The sequence below is a fragment of the Chlorocebus sabaeus genome, chromosome 2 (assembly GCF_047675955.1).
Source record: "Chlorocebus sabaeus isolate Y175 chromosome 2, mChlSab1.0.hap1, whole genome shotgun sequence".
In the NCBI taxonomy this organism is placed as follows: Eukaryota; Metazoa; Chordata; class Mammalia; order Primates; family Cercopithecidae; genus Chlorocebus; species Chlorocebus sabaeus.
The window spans coordinates 4,196,978-4,220,722 of record NC_132905.1 but is presented as its reverse complement, the minus strand read 5'-3'; the positions used below and the strand labels follow the sequence as shown (position 1 = coordinate 4,220,722).

General features: G+C 40.6%; 2 protein-coding genes across 5 annotated transcripts in view; both read left to right on the top strand.

Moving 5' to 3' along the window:
- The first annotated feature begins 1,635 nt into the window (after window positions 1–1,635).
- Window positions 1,636–7,871, top strand: FAM217B (family with sequence similarity 217 member B). 2 transcript variants are annotated; one of them, XM_037982594.1, is made up of 2 exons: window positions 1,636–1,723; window positions 3,131–7,871. In XM_037982594.1, the coding sequence occupies exons 1-2, from the start codon at window positions 1,702–1,704 to the stop codon at window positions 4,300–4,302; spliced, it is 1,194 nt and encodes a 397-aa protein (XP_037838522.1). In that variant the 5' UTR covers window positions 1,636–1,701; the 3' UTR covers window positions 4,303–7,871. The 2 variants fall into 2 exon arrangements, with proteins under 2 accessions (XP_037838522.1, XP_037838524.1); XM_037982596.2 differs by having other exon boundaries at window positions 1,642–1,723; window positions 3,147–7,871.
- Window positions 1,636–23,745, top strand: part of CDH26 (cadherin 26) — a 69,158-nt gene continuing 47,048 nt past the window's right edge. The window contains exons 1-3 of one of the 3 annotated variants that reach the window (XM_073005471.1): window positions 1,636–1,723; window positions 16,306–16,362; window positions 17,718–17,879. In XM_073005471.1, the coding sequence (XP_072861572.1) occupies window positions 16,360–16,362; window positions 17,718–17,879 (165 nt within the window). In that variant the 5' untranslated portion in view covers window positions 1,636–1,723; window positions 16,306–16,359. Of the gene's footprint in view, window positions 1,724–4,228; window positions 4,336–16,305; window positions 16,363–17,717; window positions 18,029–23,745 lie in introns of those variants that run through there. The other 2 variants (XM_073005478.1, XM_008012433.3) reach the window with 2 other exon arrangements.

The window sequence follows — 23,745 nt, the reverse complement described above, 5'->3', positions numbered from 1 at the left end:
GCCTCGCTGCGTAGAGGAGCAGCGTCATGTCCACATCACCCAGAATGCTTTGCCGCACCAAATGGCCAGCAGATTCCCCTGAGGGTGGGGTGGGGAGGTGCTGCTGTTGTCTTCCTGGACTCAGCGCCAGAGAGGAAGACGGGGAACAAGAGTTATTACCCGGTGATGACTTCTGCAGCTGCCCCTAATCAGCCTCTGGCGCTTGGGAAGCATATTTGTAGCCAGAATCTCCGAAACAAATCTTTTAGCTTTGTTTCCAAGCAAGCCAGAAACACCAACAAGGCCTGGAGCTTGTTTTCTGCCTCTTTAGAACCCTGCAAGCATTCGTGTCTCTCACCCGGTAGCTTTGAGCACAAAACCCCACAGCCTTTGGTGTAAAGCTTACCAGGTGAAATGAAGTGGAAAAGATGCAAGTGCACTTTCCAGAGAGCAGTTTGGGGCAAGGCATTCCATTAAGAAGGTTCCTTTTTACTGTCCAGAGGGACAAAGCAGAAAAAAACCAGACTAATGAAAGGGGGTTGATTGAAGAACATTTTCTACGTCTAAAATGAGTCAAGGCTGTTGATTGTGGTATAATTCATTAAATGTGAGATAGTGATTTTATTTATCATTGGATGTAAGCTAACTAAAAAGGCTTACATGATTATTGTGGAAAAAATACAGGAAAGTTTCAGGAAGAAAATAAAAATTTTCTGTAATCACATCTCTTATTTTACAGAGACAGGTGACATGGAAAAGAGAAGTATCCAGTTTCCATTCAGTGCACTTTTAATAGGCCACTCAAAATGAGAGGGGAATAACAGCAATATGTGGTATGGGTCAACAGTGTTTCACAAAGAGATATAATATGTAATATATATGAATATATGGAAAATCTTATAATGGATTGATGTGATAGAGAAGGCCGAAAAATTGAATGGGAACATTCCTCCTAGAGTTTAAGCTCTTTCAGAACAGGGACATGCATAATCACTACCATTTTTCTGGGTACTCCTGTAATTATTTGTTGAATGAATGAATGATTGGGCAATACAATGATTGAACACTGGAATAAGACCTGACCTTATTGGCCTTCCAAATTTCTTCAACATGTTATTTCCAGGGAAGATTATACCTGTGTGTGAATAGGGAGAGAGAGAGAGATGGAATCCACTCACAGTATTTATAGTAGTGTGATCCTGTGATCCTGTCTCTGATATCTACTGTAATAAACAGAAAAGACAAAGCTGTAAGCATAAGACAATGTCTCCCTTCCCCAGTATTTAACAACTCAACCGCTATATGATCACAGCCCTAATATTTCAATATTATACAAGTATTAACAAACAAACAAGTGAAAAACCAACCAATACTGGTGTTAGGACCATTTGCAATCAGTAGTTACTGACAATATTCTGTTGCTTCTAGTTCCGATGGTGAGGAGACCTTTCCAAATATAAGAGGAATAAAGAAGTCACCTCCCCAGCTGTCATCATCTTCCAGCAGATTGAGCAAGAATATTTTGAGCACTACAGGAAAGGTAATGTAAATTTAGAAGAAAAATCTTACTTAGATTTATTCTGGGATTTTTGTTTGTTTGCTTGCTTGTTTCTTGTGTACATGTTCACAGTATTTATTACTGCATCCCTGTTTTTTAGACAGTCCATCAAACCCTATATGATGATCAGCCATGTGATTTTTTCAAGAAGAGGAATAGGGTGAATGAATCTCATCAGAAAAGCAGGTAAATAGTTTTAGTATAATTGTTTTATCTTGCAAAAGGCTCATTATCTCTCTTGTCCAGATTGAATATGTGGAGTGGGGAATAAAAGTAAGTCTATAGATAAGAAATATACATTTATATATTTTTTTCTAGCAGAAATAAGTGGAAAAGTGGTTTAAGCATAATAGTGGATAAGGATTCCAGTGGTCATAATTCTGGCAGTTGTTAGCAGAATTATAATTTTGAATAAATCCTTTAATGCTTTTCTATGTTAGTTTCCTTTTATATAAAAGGATACAGACAATAATTAATTTTTATGGATGCATACTGACAAGCAGAAACAATGTTTTAACAGTGTTATGAATTCTGAATAATGGAGATTCCTTCATTTTTTCATTTATTCAACATTTATTGAGCACACATTGTACTATTGGCAATGATTTAATATCCTCCATATTTATTAATTAAAATGTAGCACGTATTCAAATAGTTGCTTAGTTTATCTGAAACCATTGGGCAAATGAACCTCTGAGGTTTCCAGAAAGCATGTTTACCACCCATTTCTGTTCATTCTATCTGACTTATATTACAGAGAAGTATTATTAATCTTAAATGACACATTCTTGGTAAATAAATTGAAAAGAGGATATCTTCAACCCCGATGTGAGATTCGGCCTCAGAATAAATTATGCCAGAGAGAATTAGTTGCTATACTCATAATGCACACAGTATTCATTATTCCCTTTACCTGCTATTCACAAGGTAGCACTAAGACCCTGTGTTTTCATTAATATGTGTTACAAGGCACCATATGATTTTATTTCTGTTCTTTAAACACAATTTTCCCAAATGTGTTTTCTGTTTGAAAACATTTTAACAAGCTTTTGATTTCAGGTACAGGTTTGTATGTGCAATACTTTTATATATTAAAATTTCCCTCAGCTCAGAATCACCACTAATCAGGAGTGATTAAACTGCAAAACTTGCATGTTATATCATATTTATACTTAATTTAAAATAGGTATATAAAATAAAACTGTTTTTACTTCTGAATGTTATTAAATGCTTTTGATTGTAACAATTCCAGAGTCTACGACTGATTTTTTTCCGAACTAAGGTTTTTTTTTAAAGTACACACGATTGCACTCAAAGTATGAAACAAGCACTTTGAGAAATGTTTTTCCTAAATGCTAATATTTGATATAAAATGGAAACTGTGCGTTCTCTTTTGTCACATGCATTATATAATGTATCTCAAATAGAGTATTATATGGAAAAATGTTCTGTAAAATTATGCTGTAAGGAGTTTGGAAGCTGACATTTTCTAATGCCTAGTAATAGCTGAGACAAAAAAGTACAACTAGAAGATTATTTTTGTTTGTTTAATTATAGCCAGACCATTTTTTTCATATGTGGTAAGAAGTGCAGTTTTGTTTTCTCATAGCAATATGAATGCTGGCCCATCTTGGAATAAAGTGCAACATTCAAAGAATTCTTCAGGAAAAAGGCAGAGTAAATCCCAAGTACCCCACGCTTCTTCTCAGCTGAGAAGCAGCCTCACAGCTGTCACCCAGCCAACCGAAGAAAAACTTAAAGAAAGCATTGCCCCGGAAGCAAGACGCAAAAGGAATCCACTCGGTTCCAGGTGTCAGGGGGCCTCAGGGAATAAATTGTTTCTTGATTTTCAGTCAATGAAAATTATTAAAGAGGATGCTGATGAGGACAGTGCAAGTGATCTCTCTGATTCGGAAAGAATTCCCATTCCTCCTTCTCCCCTCACACCTCCAGATCTCAATCTTCGAGCTGAAGAAATTGATCCCGTTTACTTTGATCTTCACCCTGGTCAGGGCCATACAAAGCCTGAGTACTATTATCCTGATTTCCTTCCACCCCCTTTCAGCTCCTGGGACTTACGAGATATGGCCCTGCTTCTGAACGCAGAGAACAAAATGGAAGCTGTGCCCCGAGTGGGAGGACTTCTTGGGAAGTATATTGATAGACTTATTCAGCTTGAGTGGCTGCAGGTCCAGACTGTACAGTGTGAAAAAGCAAAGGGGGCCAAAGCAAGGCCCCTCACTGCCCCTGGGACCTCAGGAGCACTGAAAAGCCCTGGGAGAAGTAAGCTAATTGCTAGTGCTCTGTCCAAGCCACTACCTCACCAGGAAGGGGCTTCAAAGTCAGGCCCTTCCCGAAAGAAAGCTTTTCACCATGAAGAAATCCACCCATCACATTATGCATTTGAGACTGCCCCCAGACCCATTGATGTGCTTGGTGGTACCAGGTTTTGTTCTCAGAGGCAAACCCTTGAAATGAGGACAGAAGAAAAGAAAAAGAAATCCAGTAAGAGTACGAAGCTGCAACGTTGGGATCTGTCCTGCAGTGAAAGCGGCTCTAAGGTGGAAACCAACGGTAACATTCGAATTCCCAAACAGGCAGCTGTGATTCTGGACTCAGCAGACTCCTGTAAAGCCTCCAAAACACAAGCACATGCACATCCTAGGAAAAAGGGAAAGGCAGAGAGCTGTGGTCATGCCACTGTATCGAGTGAGAAAAAACTGAAAACAAATGGAGTAAAGCAAAACACATATAAACTAAAATAAATACCTACAATGATGAATTGCCAAGACCTGCAGGTACCTCAATATTCGAGTTCTTCCAAAAGTAAAAATACTGTGAATTTTAAGGAATTTTACAATTACTGACATTTAAGTAGTTGATTGGCACTTTTGTCCACCTTTATTTCTACCCCTAGTGGGGATATTTTCAAAGAGAGGTGTCTTTCAATAAGCCTTTCTTTGTGTTGTCAGTCTTAGGCAAATGAGAGCCCTTTAGATAAAAATTACCTAAAACATGTGCCATATAAAGGAATAAAATGGCACCTCTCCAGGGAAAGTATCGGTGAAACCTGGGCTACAGTAGCCGGCCTGTGTAGAGCAGATAGTGGTGTTCTCTCTCCATTTTCACACGCACATAAGTATATAAAAGAGTGCAGACTGTTTCAAATGGTGTAGAATCCTAAATGTTTAAAATAAGGCCCTTCTTGCCCACTCCCTCTCTTACTTTTTTTATAAACTCCTCAAGCAAAATTTCTGTTCATTTTACCCTTAGGAGAAACTTTAGTTCTTCCTCAAGTCAGGGAGTAGTGAGTTTGTATTTTGAGTAGTAATTTATCACTAAGCTGGTTGCTCTTTAGAGACAGTGGAATCTAGTACTTTAATACATTTTCTCTGTTTTTGTTTGTTTGTTTGTTTTGGTGAGGGTGGCATTTTAAACTTAGAGGTGGTAGTAAAACCCACTTTTGAGTTCTCCGAACTGAAGTTAAAATAATTTGCAGAATTTTCCAAAGTCAATGGGCTTAGCATGATTACTGCTGTTTGGTGGGGCTGAGAATGAAATATTTGACACTCTGGAATTGCTGGCATGTAAGGCTTCTCCAGAGAGGCACCACAGGGAAATGACTCTTAACAATTTGTAAAGGAAGGGCCATAAAAGGATCAAAACATATGGAACTACATTCAATGTAATAGTTACAAAGTTACTGATTTGGGTTCCACACCCTGTGGTCCTTAGTCAAAAATAATGATCTGTTTCATTTTGCAAGAGCAGGATTTTATTATTTTGCTTGGGGTGAGGGGCGGAGAGTAGAATATGAATAAGGTTGCTGAATGAATTCTAAACTCCCTTATCTGGTCTTCAGGCTTCCCGACTCTCTCCAACCCTTCTTATTTAACTGCAGTTGAATAACATCTTCTTGTTCCTATAGTTGTGCTGTGAGCTTTCCGTTTATATTTGTGCAGTGTATTTTAATACTGCCCATGTCGTTATAGTTGATTTTATCCCTTTAAACAATTATTTGTTTTTGACATAGAAGTTTCAATTTTTTCACCTTTGGGGCAAATGAAAAACTTGGCATTTTTCATTTGGGAATATATAATAGCTTGTAAACTTTTCAGACAGCAGTAAATGTCTGAAAAAATATCAAAAACAGCATAAAGACAAGATTATGTAGCTATAATTATATGTATATAATTATAAAAAGCAATGTGCAAAGGTTACGTTTTAAGGTCTTTCAAAATCTGATTTTAATCATACCAAATGACATAAAATTTTTTATGGGAGGCCTTTTCTTTTAGGACTTAATTTTCAGACTTGTACAAGTTCCTTCTTACATTCTTTCCCTCTCACACCATCCTACTAGAGAAAGCTTACTTTTACACTCAGATCTTACTTTAAGCTTTTTATGTGAACAAAAGATGTACATATGGTAAGCATTACTTCCGTAGTCCTCAAATATACTATAACTTTTGTACTTAGTATGTGTTTTATATTTGGAAAACATCACTACTCTTAGTTTTTGTGTAGTTCCTGAGTGATGACTGTGTGTTCCTTGCCTGCCCTATTTTGTGAGCACAGATTATTCAGTTATCCATGGCTGGCATTTCACTTACGATCCTTTCTCTGCTAGATGTTTATGCAGCTCTCTATGAAGTTTCATGGCCAATAGATATTGAAAAGCATGATATTCTATACATAAGTGTATATGTATATATACTCCTTATATTAACACTAAAGGGTTTATGCTGAGTTGCTGCCTTTCTCTGTAATGTATCCATGTGCATGCTCTTAGAGACCTTGAATGGTTGAGGGTAAAGTGATTTATTAGTAATTCTACTTGCCTTGTGTATGTCTGAGCTGAAGACAATCATGATTAAGAAATTTAGAGGTGGCTGGGCATGGTGGCTCATGCCTGTAATCCCAGCACTTTGGGAGGCCGAGGCGGGTGGATCACCTGAGGTTGGGAGTTCGAGACCAGCCTGACCAACATGGAGAAACCCCATCTCTACTAAAAATACAAAATTAGCCAGGCATGGTGGCACTTGCCTGTAATCCCAGCTACTCGGGAGGCTGAGGCAGGAGAATCACTTGACCCCGGGTGGCGGACGTTGTGGTGAGCTAAGATCGCGCCATTGCACTCCAGCCTGGGCAAAAAGAGTGAAACTCCATTTCAAAAAAAAGAAATTTAGAAGTAATGCCTCATACTTCTAAATTTCTCAACTTTTTAAATTAAGCTGGTTGCGTAATCTGGGGAATAGTCAGAATTTCATGTGTTAAACAGTTTTAAAAGCCTGCAAAAGTGACTTTGCTTGTTTACTTTCTGCCTCAGATTGACTCTTTTAACCAATATTATCACGACTAGATCATAGCTCCTAGTAAATAACATGAAGTGTTTTAAAGTTAGGTCTATTACAGAATTAACATAAGCACAATTTTAATTTTATGATATCTGATACACCTATCTAATACATCTTAATGCACTAAATGTTGCAGATAAGAATCTTGCTATTTTTCAAGTAGACAACATTGGAAAGTTGAATCATGAACTCATTCAGTTCATCAAATCAAAAGCACTGAGTGTTTTGCTAGTCTAGTGACATGGGTCATTGTATTTCCAAGAAGTGCCTCTCATTTCTGGGGAGTTGTTTACATATACCCTGCATTTAAACTAATTAAAACAAGCCAAGTTTGTTTTTTTTTTTAAAGAACCGGAAAAAAAAAAAAAATTCAGGCTTAGAATTATCTAATGGAAAAAATGTAAAAAAGTACAAAAACGGACTAAAAAGATATCAGTACTTGCAGTATTTGCTATGATTATTTAGGTTTAGACTTTCTCAACTTAAATAACTAAATGGGCTGAAGACTTGTAACTAACTTGAATAGGGTAGACTTCATACCCTGTGACAAAAAGGATGGGGAAGAGAATATCATTGGTCTTGCCATATACCTACTAGCTAAAAGGAAAATGGTATGTAGTTGTTCTTGGGCCTATTGTGTTGCTTTTCAGAAGGACATAAGACTTTCTACTTTATCTGATATGGATATTGTCTACTTCCTCATTCCTTTATGCTCATTTACGGAGTAGTCACATAGAAATGTAAAACTCTTGGTGGTACTGTATTTTAAGGTAATTCAGAAGCAGTATTTATTATTTATGTGTGTACATGTACAGGACACCATTCAAAATGGCCTGAAAATATTCAGCATGTTTGTTATTTGCTGTTATATTGTATATTTAGTTTTGTATGTGATAAACAGAATTCATGTAAGTTTTTGTGGACTTGAATTTCTCCTTCCTTGAGATCAATTAAACAGCAGAAAAATGTTGTCTGGATTTTTCTGGTATTGTTTTGTTTTGCTTTTCATGCAGTTCTCTTATGAAGCTTGCCTTTATTTTCTCCCTGGTTATTTAAAAGAATTGCCCAGGATGAAATGCTGTTCCCACTCCTGTCTTAACACTAAGCAACATGGGTGGCCAAAGCACAGGTTAACATTACCGGATATATTTGAGAGGCATTGCAGTACATTTCTTGAGTCGCTCTTCCACTTATTACCCCACAAAAAGTGTTGAGGATTAATTAGGGGAGCAGGATGCAAATACAGTAAGCATAAATTAAGGTAACCTGTGATGTAATGAACTTGCATCTTTATGTACATATCCGGAAATGAGTAAGGTCTCTTTCAAGGAAGTGGCCTGGTTAGGAGATGGCAGTTTTGAGCAGCTCCAGCTGCAAACATTCTGAAAGGCCCGTTGCTCTTCTAACTTCACTCTGACAATAGGGTGCATTCTTTTGAGTCTACCAAATTGTAACAGTAATGTTCAGTGGCTCAAAAAGTAAGTTTTTGGATTTGTTTGGAAAATTAACCATGCTGGAGGTTTAAAAAAAAATTTTTTTTTTTTTTGTACAGGAAATGTATTATTTGGGGATGTTGTTGTTTTATTATCCACAAGGTGGCGACTAAACCCTTTCAGATAGCAGAGAATTTGGCCTGAGTGCCTTCTAGTCAAATAAAAAGGTTTTCACTGGAATCAAAAAGAAATGTAGAGAAAAAGACTATATGACTTCAGGCCCAAAGCATGTTCTTTATTTAACTTCACTCTGCCATCAGAGAATACAGTGGTTTATTATGTGCAGTTACGTGCTGTGAAGGATTCTCTTTGATTCATTGAACATTCTCACATCATACAACACTGTATCCAGCAAAGAATTGTGCTCAATGAAGTAACATAAATCATCAATTAATAAAAATCTGTACAGAGATCCGTGTTTCATAAAATACAATTTGAATATTTTTGTCTTCACCAATTTAATATATAAGGAATTACTGTAATAATACTGGAAAAATATATATAGAATTAAAAATGGGATAGTCATAAATCTAATTGCCCTAGCTTAAATGAGATTTTAAAGCGAACAACACATATTTAACTTTAGATTACATTAAGCGAGGACAATTTCATGCCTTGCTACTCAAATTGCGAGCTCCTCCCTAGACCTACTGAGTCAAAGTCTGCATTTTAACAAAATCCTTGGCACATTAAAGTTTGAGAAACCTGCTTTCCTGGTACTTAAGTCTGCAAGTTTGAGTGACTGCCTTTATGGTACGTGAGTAGTTGGCAGGCCCTGTCTCCCCTCAAGCAAGCCATTTGCTTATCTAGCCCTATTTTCTCCATAGTTTAAAGGCACTGGGCCGGCTGTTTACCTAAGAGGTTGCCTGAATGAGTGATTTACGGCCTCTGATAAAATCTGCTCCACGAGTGAAAATTAAGGAGTTAAAGTTTCTTTTTTCTTTTTTTTTAAATTTCAATAGCTTTTGGGGTACAAGTGGTTTTTTGTTACATGGATAAATTATATAGAGATGAATTAGAGATTTTAGTGCACCTGTCATCCGAGTAGTGTACATTGTACCTAATGTGCAGTTTTTTATTGCTAACCTCCCTCCCAACTTTCCCCTCTTGAGTCTCTAAAGTCCATATGTCACTCTATATGCCCTTGCATATTCATAGCTTAGCTCCAACTTCTAAGTGAAAACATAAAGATTTGGGTTTACCACTCCTATGTTACTTCAGCTAGAATTATGAGGTCAGGAGTTCCAGACAAGCCTGGCCAACATGGTGAAACCCTGTCTCTACTAAAAATGCAATAATTAGCCAGGCGTGGTAGCATGTGCCTGTAATCCCAGCTACCCAGGAGGCTGAGGCAGGAGAATCCGGGAACCCGGGACGCAGAGGCTGCAGTGAGCCAAGATCATGCCACTGCACTCCAGCCTGGGTGACAGAGCAAGACTCTGTCTCAAAAAAAAAAAAAAAAACAATAATGACCTCCAGCTCCATCCAAGGTTTTGCAAAAGACAATGTTTAGCTCCCTTTAATGGCTGAGTAGTATTCCATGGTATACTTTATATATATATGTGTGTGTGAGTGTGTGTACATATATATCACTTTTTCTTTATCCACTCAATTGATGGGCACTTTGGTTGATTCCACATCTTTACAATTGTGAATTGTGCTGCTATAAATATACGTGTGCAATTGTCTTTTTCATATAATGACTTCTTTTTCCTTTCAGTATGTGTTAGTCTGTTCTCATGCTACTATGAATAAATACCCAAGACTGGGTAATTTATAAAGAAAGGAGGTTTAACTGACTCACAGTTCCACATGGCTGAGGAGGCCTCAGGGATCTTACAATTATGGCGGAAGGCACCTCTTCACAGGGAGGCAGGAGGGAGAATGAGAGCTGAGTGAAGGGGGAAGCCCCTTATAAAACCATCAGATCTCATGAGAACTCACTCACTATCAGGAGAACAGCATGCGAACCACACCCATAATCTAATCACATCCCAAGAGGTCCCTCCCATGACGTGGGGATTATGGGGACTATAATTCAAGATGAGATTTGGGTGGGGGCACAGCCAAACTGTATCAGGGTAGATACCCAGTACTGGGATTGCTGGATCAAATAGTAGATCCACTTTTAGCTCCTTAAGGAATCTCCATATGTTTTCCATACAGGTTGTACTAATTTACATTCCCATCTGCAGTGTACAAGCATTCTTTTTTCCCCACATCCATGCCAATATCTATTGTTTCTTGAGTTTTTAATAATGGCCAGTTTTACAGGAGTAAGGTGGTATCTCACTGTGGTTTTAATTTGCATTTCCCTGATGATTGGTGATCTTCAGCACTTTTTGCACATTTTTGTTGGCCATTTGTATATCTTCTTTTGAGAACTGTCTACTCATGTCCTTTGCCTACTTCTTAATGAGATTATTTAGTTTTTTCTTGCTGATTTGTTTGCGTTACTGGTAGATTCTACATACTATTCCTTTTGTCAGATGTGTAGTTTGCAAATATTTCCTCCCATTCTGGGGTTGTCTGTTTACTCTGCTGATTATTTTGCCGTGCATAAGCTTTTTAGTTCAATTAGGTTCCATTTATTTATTTTTATTTTTGTTGCATTTGCTTTTTGGGTCTCAGTCATGAATTCTTTGCCTAGGCCAACATCTAGAAGAATTTTTCCAGTGTTGTCTTCTAGAATTTTCATTGTTTCAGGAAACTGGCAAGCCACATGTAGAGGAACGAAACTGGATCCCTATCTGTTACCTTATACAAAAACCAACTCAGGATGGATCAAAGACTTAAAATATAAGCGTTCGGGCTTCTTAGGTCACCTAACCACCTCATTCCATTTTCCTTATATTCAGACTCTTAGATTTTTGAACTCCAGCTGTGGAACATTCACTCTACCTTCCCTTGTCCCCTTCCTTTCACTCACTTGGTCATTTTGTCCAGGATTAGAAGAGTGTTCACCATTTGTCGGCAAGCTTTTCCTCTAAACCTATCTCTTGAGATACTCTGCCTAAATAAAGTAAGGAGAAAGAAAAAGAAGGCTTTGCTTTTCTCGTGTGGTGTTTTCGGTTTTCTAAATGCTGGAATGAAGTGCTTTTTATTTGTAGAATTTATGTAATATTGAAATAGCTTAACAAGTTTAATTGAAGATGTTCTGATTTTTTAAAGTATGTATTTTCACCTTAACAGAACAGTTTTTGATGCAGGAAGATAAAAACAGCTGTTTAAATCTTCCCCTTTTTTTTCCTTCCCTTCTTTTTCTCCTTTCCTAAAGAAGCATAAACAATTTATGTCAGGGGTGTCTATTCTTTTGACTTCTCTAGGCCATACTGGAAGAATAATTGTTCTGGGCCACACATAAAGTACACTAACACTAACAATAGCTATTGAGCTAAAAAAAAATGCAAAAAAAATTTATAGTGTATTAAGACATTTTATGAATTTGTGTTGGGCCACTTTTAAAGCTATCCTGGGCCACAGGTTGAACAAGCTTGATTTACAAACATAAATGATAGAAGAAAGAGCCTGCGATTCATACCATTGGTATGATTAGCCCTGGAATATACTTGCAAAAAGTGAAAACGCCTTCAATATGTTATATCTGGCAGTGTTTTTGTTTGTTTTTCTAATTGCATATCTGCAACTACATATTAGTTGAAAAAATTGGGGTAAGAGATTAAAATCTCTCCAAGGTAATTTTCTGGCCAGCTCTCAGTGACTGACAACATACTAAAACCTAAGAAACTGCACTCTCAAATCAACCCATGTGATTAGTAATCAGAATTGAAAAACAAAATTCTTAGTCCTTGAAAAAAAAAAAACCCAGAAACACAAATGATAGATTATTTTATTCTAATGTGAAGTCTAATGAACTTCAGCTCTTAATATATGTGACAAGCTATTGGGGTACAACTAGAGATACACTATCAGGTATTGGGTAAAACTACACTTAAAAATAAGTGTAGTTTTGCTTACTTAAAATAACTGCACTTAAAAATAAGTGTAGTGTAGCTCGCTTGATAATGATGAATGCTTCATAAGGGCATCCCTACCTGGCTTGGGCTTCTATTGGACAGTGGTCTGGCTGGTCAGGCCCCATGCCCAGCTGAAAGGAAGGGAACCGAGGTGGACAGCAGGACTCAGGGAAGATGACAAACACACCCAACTCTACCTGCATTTGGCATTTCCCGTATGGTTCAAGTAAACCCCAGAGAAGTAAAGTGCTGGTGGAGTTTTCCTTGATGGAGTCAAATTCACCTTTCTGGTTTTTTCCCAATATGGCATTATAAAATTTTTCAGGCCAGGCGGAGTGGCTTACACCTATAATCCCAGCACTTTAGGAGGCCGAGACAGGTGGATCACCTGAGGTCAAGAGTTTGAGACCAGCCAAGCCAACACGGTGAAACCCCGTCTCTACTAAAAATACAAAAATCAGCAGGGCCTGACAGCACACGCCTGTAATCCCAGCGACTCAGGAGGTTGAGGCAGGAGAATCGCTTGAACCCGGAAGGCAAAGGTTACAGTGAGCCGAGATTACGCCATTGCACTCCAGCCTGGGTGCAGAGTGAGATTCTGTCTCAAAAAAAAAAAAAAAAAAAAAAAATTCAAGCATACAGGAAAGTGGAGAGAGCTTCACAGCTTCACATGCCTACTCTCACAACCAGACAGTTGCCACCTAGCTCTGTCTGCTCCATCCATCCCTCTAGCCACCTAGCAGTCCCAGCTATGGCCTATTCCAGGCATCGGAATCCCTCCAGCTTCTGCCTGCCGTGCTCACCCTCCAGGGCCTCCACTCTGGGTAGCTGTTTTATATTTTATTATTATTATTATTATTATTTGAGACAGTTTTGCTCTTGTTGCCCAGGATGGAGTGCAATGGCTTGATCTCAGCTCACTGCAACCACCACCTCCTGGGTTCAAGCGATTCTCCTACCTCAGCCTCCCACATAGCTGGCCATGTGTCACCACACCTGGCTAATTTTTTTGTATTTTTAGTAGTGGCAGGGGTTCACCATGTTGGCCAGGCTGGTCTCGAACTCCTGAATTCAGGTGATCCACCTGCCTCGGCCTCCCAAAGTGCTGGGATTACAGGCATGAGCCACCACGCCCGGCCCTGTTTTATATTTTGTTAATAGCTGTTACGTGTACAGCAGAGTTGAAGCTACTTCACCACTACTGGAAGCAGAACTCTTCCCTGATTATTTAAAAAACCCTTCTCAAGAGTGTTCTGAGAAATTAAACTTTTCTTGTGACTATGAAGAAACACGACCTTGAATTCAGAAGTATTTGGCTGGAAAATGATTTTTGTGTTAGTGAACGTAGAAAGGTCTTGACTCAGGGGACATATAAGCATGAACCGTTTTATTCTTCCTTAATCTGAGCCTTCACCCAAACCATTTCAATCCCTCAGTTACAACTGGGGTTCATCATTACCCAGTCACGTCAGTCAGTAAAACCAGTCCAGCTTAAAACTTCAGTGTCAGCCTTGATGGAAATCTAATCTTTTCCGTCTGCCCTGGGTGGGCTGGACTCCCGGGTGGGTGTGTTGGCAGGGGAGGCTTGGGCAGCCCCTCCTAACCTTCCAACCCAGCACTGAGATGCTAGAGCATGGTGGTGCTTTGCCATCAGGACACCTCTGCTCCCTCCCTCTTCCAGGCTCTGCCTCCCCCAGCGTTGGTGACAGAAAGACAGACTAAAGGGAGAGCCTAAGGCCTGTCCTCTGTAACAGGCCACTCTCGCGGCCTTTCGCTGCGGCTGGCTCACCTCTGCGGAGGTGGGATCGAATGCCAGCCTTCTCGCCTCCCCAGCCAGGAAAGAAGGCTCAAGCCCAGCGCTTTACTTCTCTGGTGTTTACTTGATCCATATGGAAAATGCCAAACGTAGGCAGAGTCAGGTGCATTTGCTATCTTCCCTCAGTCCCACTTGTCCACCTCAGTTCCCTTCCTTTCAGCTGGGCATACGGCCTGGCCAGCCAGACCACTGTCCACACAGAAATCCAAGCCGGGTGGAGATGTCCTCATGATGTAATCATCATTGTTAAAAAAAGAACAGTGAGAACTGGAGGTGGCTGGAGGCACCCCTCAAAAAGATAAGAAGGTTGACCCTGGGTAGGTAATTGTAGCTCACACCTCCCTTGCAATCATAAGTAACTTTTATCTCATGAGCAATCTCAATTCTTCACCTGTCAGCTTACAGGGAGCTGGGAGCTGCCACCATGTGGCCATAAAATATTACTGTACTTCCAAGTACACAGAAAGGAGCGCTAGACTATTGTCACTACGATCACATGCTCAGAATAGAAAGGGAACGGGGACATCTTCTAGCTCAGGCTCACCCAAGACGTGTGGCAGGTGATGCCCAGAATCACCAGCTGAGTTCCAGGCCCCATGGCCTACCCAAGAAGGGTTGCCGTGTGGGAAACTGGCATTCTGCTCAGTTATTTTAAATGCTTGAGAATGTTGAAAACTTGGTTGTTTCTAATATATTAAAATACCAATTGCTATGGTGTTTTTTTTGTTTTTTTGTTTTTTTTTTTTTGAGATGGAGTTTCACTCTTGTTGCCTAGGCTGGAGTGCAGTGATGTGATCTTGGCTCACTGCAACTTCCGCCTCTCGGGTTCAAGGGATTCCCCTGCCTCAGACTCCCGAGTAGCTGGGATTACAGGTGCCTGTCACCACGCCCGGCTAATTTTAAAATACCAATTATTTTTGAAGTTAAAATGAATGTGAAAGTGGAATCCTTCACTGTTGTCCGCCAGCTCCTCCCAGACTAGACCTTTGTGAGGCTAACGCCTTTCTAGAAAGAATGTTTCAGTCCCCAGAGCTATTCTAGCAGCAGGGGGTGCTCAACTGGCGTGGTTTTTTCCCAAATATTTAACATGGTTTAGGTAACCTGACTTATATATTCTAAATTAGTGATTCTGACCTAATCAGTTTTTTAAAAATAAGCTATCATTATAGAAATATCCACTTTGAAAATAGGCACAAGGTATTCAGTTTCTCTTTATGTATAGGAAATATCTATAGACTTTAAAGTTATATTTATTACTCTTTTCAATAATAAGCTATTAATGTCAATGAAAATAAACTATTCAAATTAAAATACTCAGCAGCATCTCAGAGATATGAATGTTCAGTTAAGCAAAGAAAGTTTTTTTTTTTAATTGGGAGATTTTTATTTTATATTTTATTTTTGATGTGTTTTTTAATTTTTTAATTTTTAATTTTATTTTTCCATAAGTTATTGGGGTACAGGTGGCATTTGGTTACATGAGTAAGTTCTTTAGTGGTGATTTGTGAGATCCTGGGGCACCCATCACCCAAGCAGTATACACTGCACCATGTTTGTTGTCTTTTATCGCTCATCCTCCTCCCATTCTTCCCCCCAAGTCCCCAAAGTCCATTGTATTATTCTTACGCCTTCATGTCCTCATAGCTTAGCTCCCACAAATCAGTGAGAATATATGATGTTTGGTTTTCCATTCCTGAGTTACTTCATTTAGAATAATAGTCTCCAATCTCATCCAGGTCACTGCAAATGCTGTTAATTCATTCCTTTTTATGGCTAAGTAGTATTCCATCGTATATATATGTATATACACATTTTCTTTATCCACTAGTTGATTGATGGGCATTTGGGTTGGTTCCACAATTTTGCAATTGTGAATTTTGCTGCTATAAACATGTGTGTGCAAGTATCTTTTTTGAATAATGACTTCTTTTCCTCTGGGAAGATACCCAGTAGTGGGATTGCTGGATCAAATGGTAGATCTACTTTTAGTTCTTTAAGGAATCTCCACACTGTTTTCCATAGCAGCTGTACTAGTTTACATTCCCACCAGCAATGTAGAAGTGTTCCCTGATTGTCACATCCACACCAACAACTGCTGTTTTTTTAATTATGGTCATTCTTGCAGGAGTACGGTGGTATCGCATTGTGGTTTTGATTTGCATTTCGCGGATCATTAGTGATGGTGAGCATTTTTTCATATGTTTCTTGGCCATTTGTATATCTTCTTTTGAGAATTGTCTATGCATGTCCTTGGCCCACTTTTTGATGGGACTGTTTTTTTCTTACTGATTTATTTGAGTTCATTGTAGATTCTGGATATTCATCCTTTATCAGATGTATAGATTGTGAAGATTTTCTTTTTTTTTTTTTTTTGAGATAGAGTCTCGCACCATCGCCCAGGCTGGAGTGCAGTGGCGCGATCTCCGCTCACTGCAACCTCCGCCTCCCGGGTTCACGCCATTCTCCTGCCTCAGCCTCCCGAGTAGCTGGGACTACAGGCACCTGCCACCAGGTCCGGCTAATTTTTTTTGTATTTTTAGTAGAGACGGGGTTTCACCTTGTTAGCCAGGATGGTCTTGATCTCCTAACCTTGTGATCCATCCGCCTCGGCCTCCCAAAGTGCTGGGATTACAGGCGTGAGCCACTGCACCCCGCCTTGTGAAGATTTTCTCCTGCTCTGTGGATTGTCTGTTTACTCTGCTGACTATTCCTTTTGCAGTGCAAAAGCTCTTTAGTTTAATTAGGTCCCAGCTATTTATCTTTGTTTTTATTGCATTTGTTTTTTGGTTCTTAGTCATGAAATCCTTGCCTAAGCCAATATCTAGAATAAGCAAAGAAAGTTTACCTTTTATTTTATCTGTTTACTACTTTAAACAAGGTAATGTGATAGAAAGGTCATGTTAAGGTAATCAGGGTTAATGTATCACAGATTGTGTTTTAAAACTTGCTTATTGCAACCTTAAGTATTGGTATAATAGAATCTCAAATTGTCTTTTTCAGAATTCTAATGCAAAGACTCCCAGGTTGCCACAGAGATCCCTGCCCACAGGGAGGCTCTTTCCCATCTCTCCTCCCTCCCACTTTAATTCCAAACTCAAAAAGGCAGATTAATCTAAGCTTAAAAGAGGTTTTAGTAGAAATAATTTGCAAACCCCAGAGCCCTGGGATATTGTTGGAATAACGATTTTTAGTGCTTTGGAAAGTAAAAGTTGTTTTTTTCTTTTCTTTCATTCTTCCCCATCCCTTCCCCTTAATAAAGTTATCATTCTTGCAGTCATTTTCTAGTTTTTTTGTTTGTTTGTTTCAAGAGGATGGGGGTTATAGAAAAGAGTCACTAACATATCCTCCTATAGAAAGAGATGATTGGGCCTTCTACTTAGAAACTAGAACAAACAAGGAAACAAAGAAATAAATAATTCTACCTTCCAATAGGTGCTGGTTTCACTTCCCCTGGCTGTTCCTGAGGTCAGACCCCAGGCAGTCTTTTGTGTACGTGCAGGACCATGGTGGCTTCAGTTCCTACCCCACCCTTCCTAGGAACTCTACTTGTGGCAAACGGATGTTCAAGCTTACAAGTCCACCCTCCCCACTCTGATAAATGCAAGAAAAGCTGAGAAGGGAGGAGCAAGTTGGGATGAAAGTGTCTGGGCCAAAGTGACCTGGAAACCACTGAAGAAGAAGCTGCTGACTGAGAAGGAGGTGTGTGGCTCCGGCAGGATCCCCAGCTTGGAGGACTGGTTAGCAGCTGCATGTTCTGAGTCTGTCTTGGGTATTCCCATATGGCCATGAGATCCGGGAGGCACCCCTCGCTGCTGCTGCTTCTAGCGCTGCTGCTGTGGCTGCTGCAGGTAAACTGGTGAGCTGAGCCTGGAGCCTAGTGCTCAGGTGCAGGGAACTGAAAGCGAAGTGCAAGCTGGCCCTGCCCCTTCTAGAAGGGAGGTGAGAGGGACTGAGTGTGACCTGCTGGGACCCAGGGCTGGCTGTCTTGAGAATGGCTTATGTAGCAGGGGCTCTGGATTTATATAAAGGGAAGTTAAGGGTCCTAGGCTGTTTGGGGCAACAGTGGGAGCAGGAGAAGGGACTTGTTTAAAACTAATTTATATAGCTCACACTATTTTTAGTGAGATATTACATCAACACACACAAGTTCTTTCTTTGTTTCTTTCTCCTTTTGTTGACACAGGGTCTGGCTTCATCATACAGGCTGGAGTGCGGTGGCATAATCAAGGCTCACTGCAGCCTTAACCTCCCAGGCTCAGGTGGTCCTTCCACCTCAGCCTCACGAGTAGCTGGGACTACAGTCACTCACCACCATGCCTGGCTAATTTCTATATTTTTTATAGAGATGGATTTTCACCATGTTGCCTAGGCTGGTCTTGAACTCCTAAGCTCAAATGATTCATTCGCCTTGGCCTTCCAAAGTACTAGGATTATAGGCATGAGCCACCTCACCCACTCAACACACAATTTTTTTTTTTTTTTTTTTTTTTTTGAGACAGAGTCTCGTCATCCAGGCTACAGTGCGTGGTGACATCTCAGTGCACTGCAACCTCTTCCTGCCAGGTTCAAGCAATCCTCCTGGCTCAGCCTCCCAAGTAGCTGGGACTACAGGCGCACGCCACCATGCCCGGCTAGTTTTTGTATTTTTATTAGAGACAGGGTTTCACCATGTTGACCAGGCTGGTCTTAAACTCCTGACCTCAGGTGATCTGCCCACCTCAGCCTCCCAAAGTGCTAGGATGACAGGAGTGAGACACTGTGCCCTGCCAATTTTTATAATGATACGTCTGTTCACACTTTACATAAGATTGTGGAAATCTCAGTTGTCTGGATCCAAGGCAATTTGAGCAAACCCACGGGGATGGGAGGGCTAAATCCACTGCCCCCAGTTGCCACTGTTTAATGGGAATACAAGCTACTGGAGTCAGGATTCGAAACCTATGGGCTTGCTCTGTTTGTACTTAGAGTGGACATGTGCTTGCTGGTTAGGATCTGCTTCATTGGCTTTCTGCAGCTAGGGAGAGGGAATCATTTCTTCCTTTGAATATCAGCCGAGGGCGGGAAGCAGCACAGTGGTTGGTAACTGTGAGCTCTGGACGGGGCTGCTTGGCGTCCTGACCTAGGCTCCTTCCCAGCCAGCTGGGGACCTAGGCCAACTTCACTTTGGTCCTTACCTTGGATCAAGTTCAACTCACCTATGGAGCTTCAAGGGATCTCAGTGCCTGGGTTTTGTCCCCAAAGGTTCAGGTTGAGCTGATCTGGGAGTGCGCTGGGTGTCAGGATTTTTAACATAACCTTGTTAAGTCTATTTCTCTTCACCTGAAAATAGAGCTAATAATTGAATTTATCTGAGCCAGTGGTTGTGACAATGAATGAGGAAATGCGTAAAAGCCCTTGGTACTGCGAAAGTTGTCAGAATTAAAATGGAGTTCCTTATATTAAAACACACACACACACACAGGCACAAAGCCTGATATATAGACACAAAGAAGGTTATGCAAAGGGGGTTCTCACGTTTGTAGGCTTAATAACTAAAACTATCACAAAAACTGCAAAAATAACAACTTTGCGCAAAGGCCATTAAAACCTTACACAAAAAACACTTTTTTGAAGAAATATTCTCGGCAACTTTTTTGTGCAAACTCAGACCGGTGTCACCCTTGCTATTGATCTTTGTAGCCAATGACAATTATTTCAAAACAATGATATAATCCTTTTAATTTTTTCCTTTGAAAACCTTTATCTTCCTTTACCTCCCTGACTCTGCACATCGTTTCCCATGGCACACATATTCCCATGGCAATGTCCTTTCCCAGATAAACGTCATCTTCTCTTAGAGAATCTCTCTCTACTATTAGGTTCACAGTTCAGTAAGGGCCCAGTCAATATGCTCTTATGTCTATGTCTTTCTGTTTTTCTCATCACAGTGAAAATGGTTGGCTATATTCACTGAGAGCTCATGCTAAAACTATTTACTGGATACCTGCTTCGGGCCAGGCACTGGGAATACACCAATAAACAAAATAGGGGGAAAACCCTGTCTGAAAGTGGATAACTTGTTTGATACCAGTTGCTTGAGGTTTGGAGAATTTTCTTGGTCACATTTTGCCATGTCAAGAGCTAAGAGTTTCCTTAGTCAGACAGCACATTAATTTGATCTCCAATACTTTGTAGAAGTCCTTTTTAATAGCCCATGTTTGCATGGATTGGAATATTGTCCAAATCAAATCCTGTCCCCATCCTTCCCTCGCTCCTGCTCCTACCCACAATGAGTCTGATCAGGAAACAGACCTGAATTCTCTTCCCTCTGGCATATGAGTGCAGCGCCAAAGCAAATGAATTGCCTTCTGAGGGTTGTCAGGTGGGGTGGGCAGTGTGATGGGACTGTGGACTGTACTTCAGTTACTGATGGCAGCGGCTTTATGTGGATTCCCGGGAATCAAGGCAGATAAAGAGAACATGATTCAATAGATATAAGAAGTTTTTAGCAATCCAAATGCTGGACCTTTAACTCGCAAAGAGCTTTACACCTGGCAGGGGCTCAATAACTGTCCAATTGGCTATAAGTAACATTCCATTCCATTCCTTTACATCCCTGCCCCTCGAATTGGCTTATTGCCATCTGTGACATCGATAAGAGATACCTACGTCCCCCTGTTCAGCTCTCCATGTTTACAAGCTGATACCATTTCTGCTGGAGCGCTATTGTGTCCACGGCAGTTTTCCTCTGAAATCCCCACACCCTTTCTTTGTCATTTGGACATGAAGCCAAATCACCAAGTCAGGATTCTGTTCTGCTGGCTTATGTCTTTGTTCCAGGTTCAGTGACAAGTAATGGCAAGCCAAGGAAGAGGAGTTTATTCCTCTTTCGTCATTTCCAGGCCTGAGAGCTCATATGTCCTCACTTTTGGGCTGTGGCAGGCTTCAAAGACCAGAGAGGAGGGAAGTTTTAAGAGAATGAAACTGTACAATGAGAAAAGCCACTTGCAATTTTTTGTTGGTGGTGGTGGTGGCATTGTTACCAATCTGGGAAATTCTGAATTGAGTTACATTTTAATAAATTGTTAGCATTTATGCTTTTACTGAGTTATTCTTTTGGCCCTTCATTTAAGGCCAACAGAGTGAGGGGTTGCAGAAGGTGAGGATAGTGTGGTCAGAGGTGAAGCTGAGAGGGTCAGCAGGGGACAGAGCAGGTTGGATTCTGTCCTAAGAGAAGTAAAAACCTTGGGGGAAAAGGGGTGTGAGATCTGTGCTTTTAAAGATCACTCAAGCCTCTGTGCAGAGAATGTGTTAGGAACGTGCATTAGTGTCCTCAGACTGCTGAAACAATGAACCACAAACTGGTACATTGGCTTAAAATAGGATAAATGTACTCTTTTGCCGTTCTGGAGGCCGGAAGTCTGAAATCAAGGTGTGAGCAGGGCCAAACTCTGTTTGAAACTGGGAGGACACTCCCTGGCCTCTCCCCAGCTTCTGGTGGGCTGCTGGCAATCCCAGCCATTTCTTGGCTTGCAGCTACTTCACTCTAGTCTCTGCCCCTGTCATGACATGGCATCCTCTTTTTGTGTCTGTGTTTTCCTATCAAGACACTGCCCACTAGATTAGGGCCCACTCTAACCCAGTGTGACTTCATCTTAACTGTAATTCAGTTAAGAATTACATCTGCAAATAGCCCGTTTCCAAATAAGGTCCCGTTCACAGGTACTGGGGATTAGGTCTTCAATATATGCTTTTAGGGACACAATTCAACCCACCACAGAAGGATGGAATGAACGGGAGAGACCAGTCCTGTGGGTTCTCAAGGTGGTGGAAACTTTAGCTGTTTGGGGTGGAGACAGAGAAGAGCTGGCCTTAGGAAGTGAACTTGACAGAACTTGGAGGTGGGGATGAAAGAAGCAGAGGCATCAAGGATGATCTTTGGAATGAGTAGGTAAGTGTCTTTTGTGGTTAGAGAGCCCCTAAGATGGGCAGGTTTGTGAGAATACAAGTATGCTATCAGTCTGGAACATGTAGGATTTGAGTTGTTTGTGGGAGATGCCAGTGGAAATGTTGCCTAGAGACTTGAATAGGAAAAAGAGGAGATAGTTACGTAGCCCTTGCCATCCTGAGCACTTTGCATGTGAGTGTTGTACGTTAAAAGGAATAATAATAGTACCTTCATGATTGGGCTGTTGTGAGGATCAAATACATACATTCACTTATACATTTACATATGTAGGGGGTGTGCATGTATGTGCACAGATGAGGAAATGCAGACTCCAGAGGATAAATTACCTGCCCAAAACCACATAGCTGGTGAGGGGTAGATAGGATTTTTTTTTGGCGGGGGGAGGGTCTCACTCTGCCACCCAGGCTGGAGTGCAGTGGCATGATCTCCACTCACTGCAACCGCTACCTCCTGGACTCATGCGATCCTTCCACCTCAGCCTCCCAAGTAGCTGGAACTACATCACGGGCCACCATGCCCGGCTAATTTTTATATATTTTGTAGAGACAGTGTTTTGCCATGTTGCCCATAGAACAGGATTTAAACTCAGGTCTTCTAAACTCACAAATCCACGTGCTTAACCAATACTTTATACTATCTGCATTGGCCTCTAGTCACATATGGCAATTTAAGTTAATTAAAATTAAGCAAAATTTAAAATTCAGTTCTACACTAGCACTAGCCACATTTTAGGGGCCCAAATAGCCACATGTGGCTAGCATCTACCACACTGGCCAGTACAGCAGGGACATTCTCATATTCACAGAGATTTTCCCAGGACTGCTCTGCTCTAGAGCCCAGAATAGAGATATTGGGTACGGATTAAAAGAATCTCTAGAGGAATCTCTCATAGGAAATTCTGTGATTTCTAGGATCCAAATTCTCCCTGAATGAAAGCTTTAGAGGCTTTCCTCATTGTCCAAAAACAAACAAACAAAAAAGAGACTTTCCTAACTGTCCAATTTCATTCTTTTAAAACCTCTCTCCTCTCTGGTCTTTCAAGCCTGCCCCAGCCCCAAGCTGAGGACTCATCAGCTGTCAGGACTGGAAATGACCAAAGAGGGAAGAAAGACTCCTTTCCTATGGCTTCTCATTACTTGTCACTGAATCTGGGACAAAGACATAAACCTGCAGAACAGAGTCCTGGATCCAAATTCTGCTGATTTTTAGGACCCGAATTCTGCTTAAATAAAAGCTTGCATTTAAAAATGAAATATTTCCAAGCATTTTGGGAAAGAATGATTTCTATCTAGACCTCTTAGCTCTTTAGTATCCTGTATAGTTACAGATTACATCTTCATTCATTCAGAGAATTTTCTCCCAAAAGATGCCATGGCTGCTCAGCCAGGCCAGCCTGAATGATGTTGGTTACATGCCCCTGGTCCAGAGCCATCTGTCAAATTACGTGCAGGGTGGACCATGCAATCGTATGTCTGCCTGGCCGCCTCTGATAACATGGTTTGGTGGACATGGTAGCTGAGGGAACAAGCATCTAGAAAGAACCGCCCCCCACCCCACCCCAGGCCCACCGCACCGCATTCTAGCAAGCATTATGCAAATCTTCTGAAAGATTTTCTC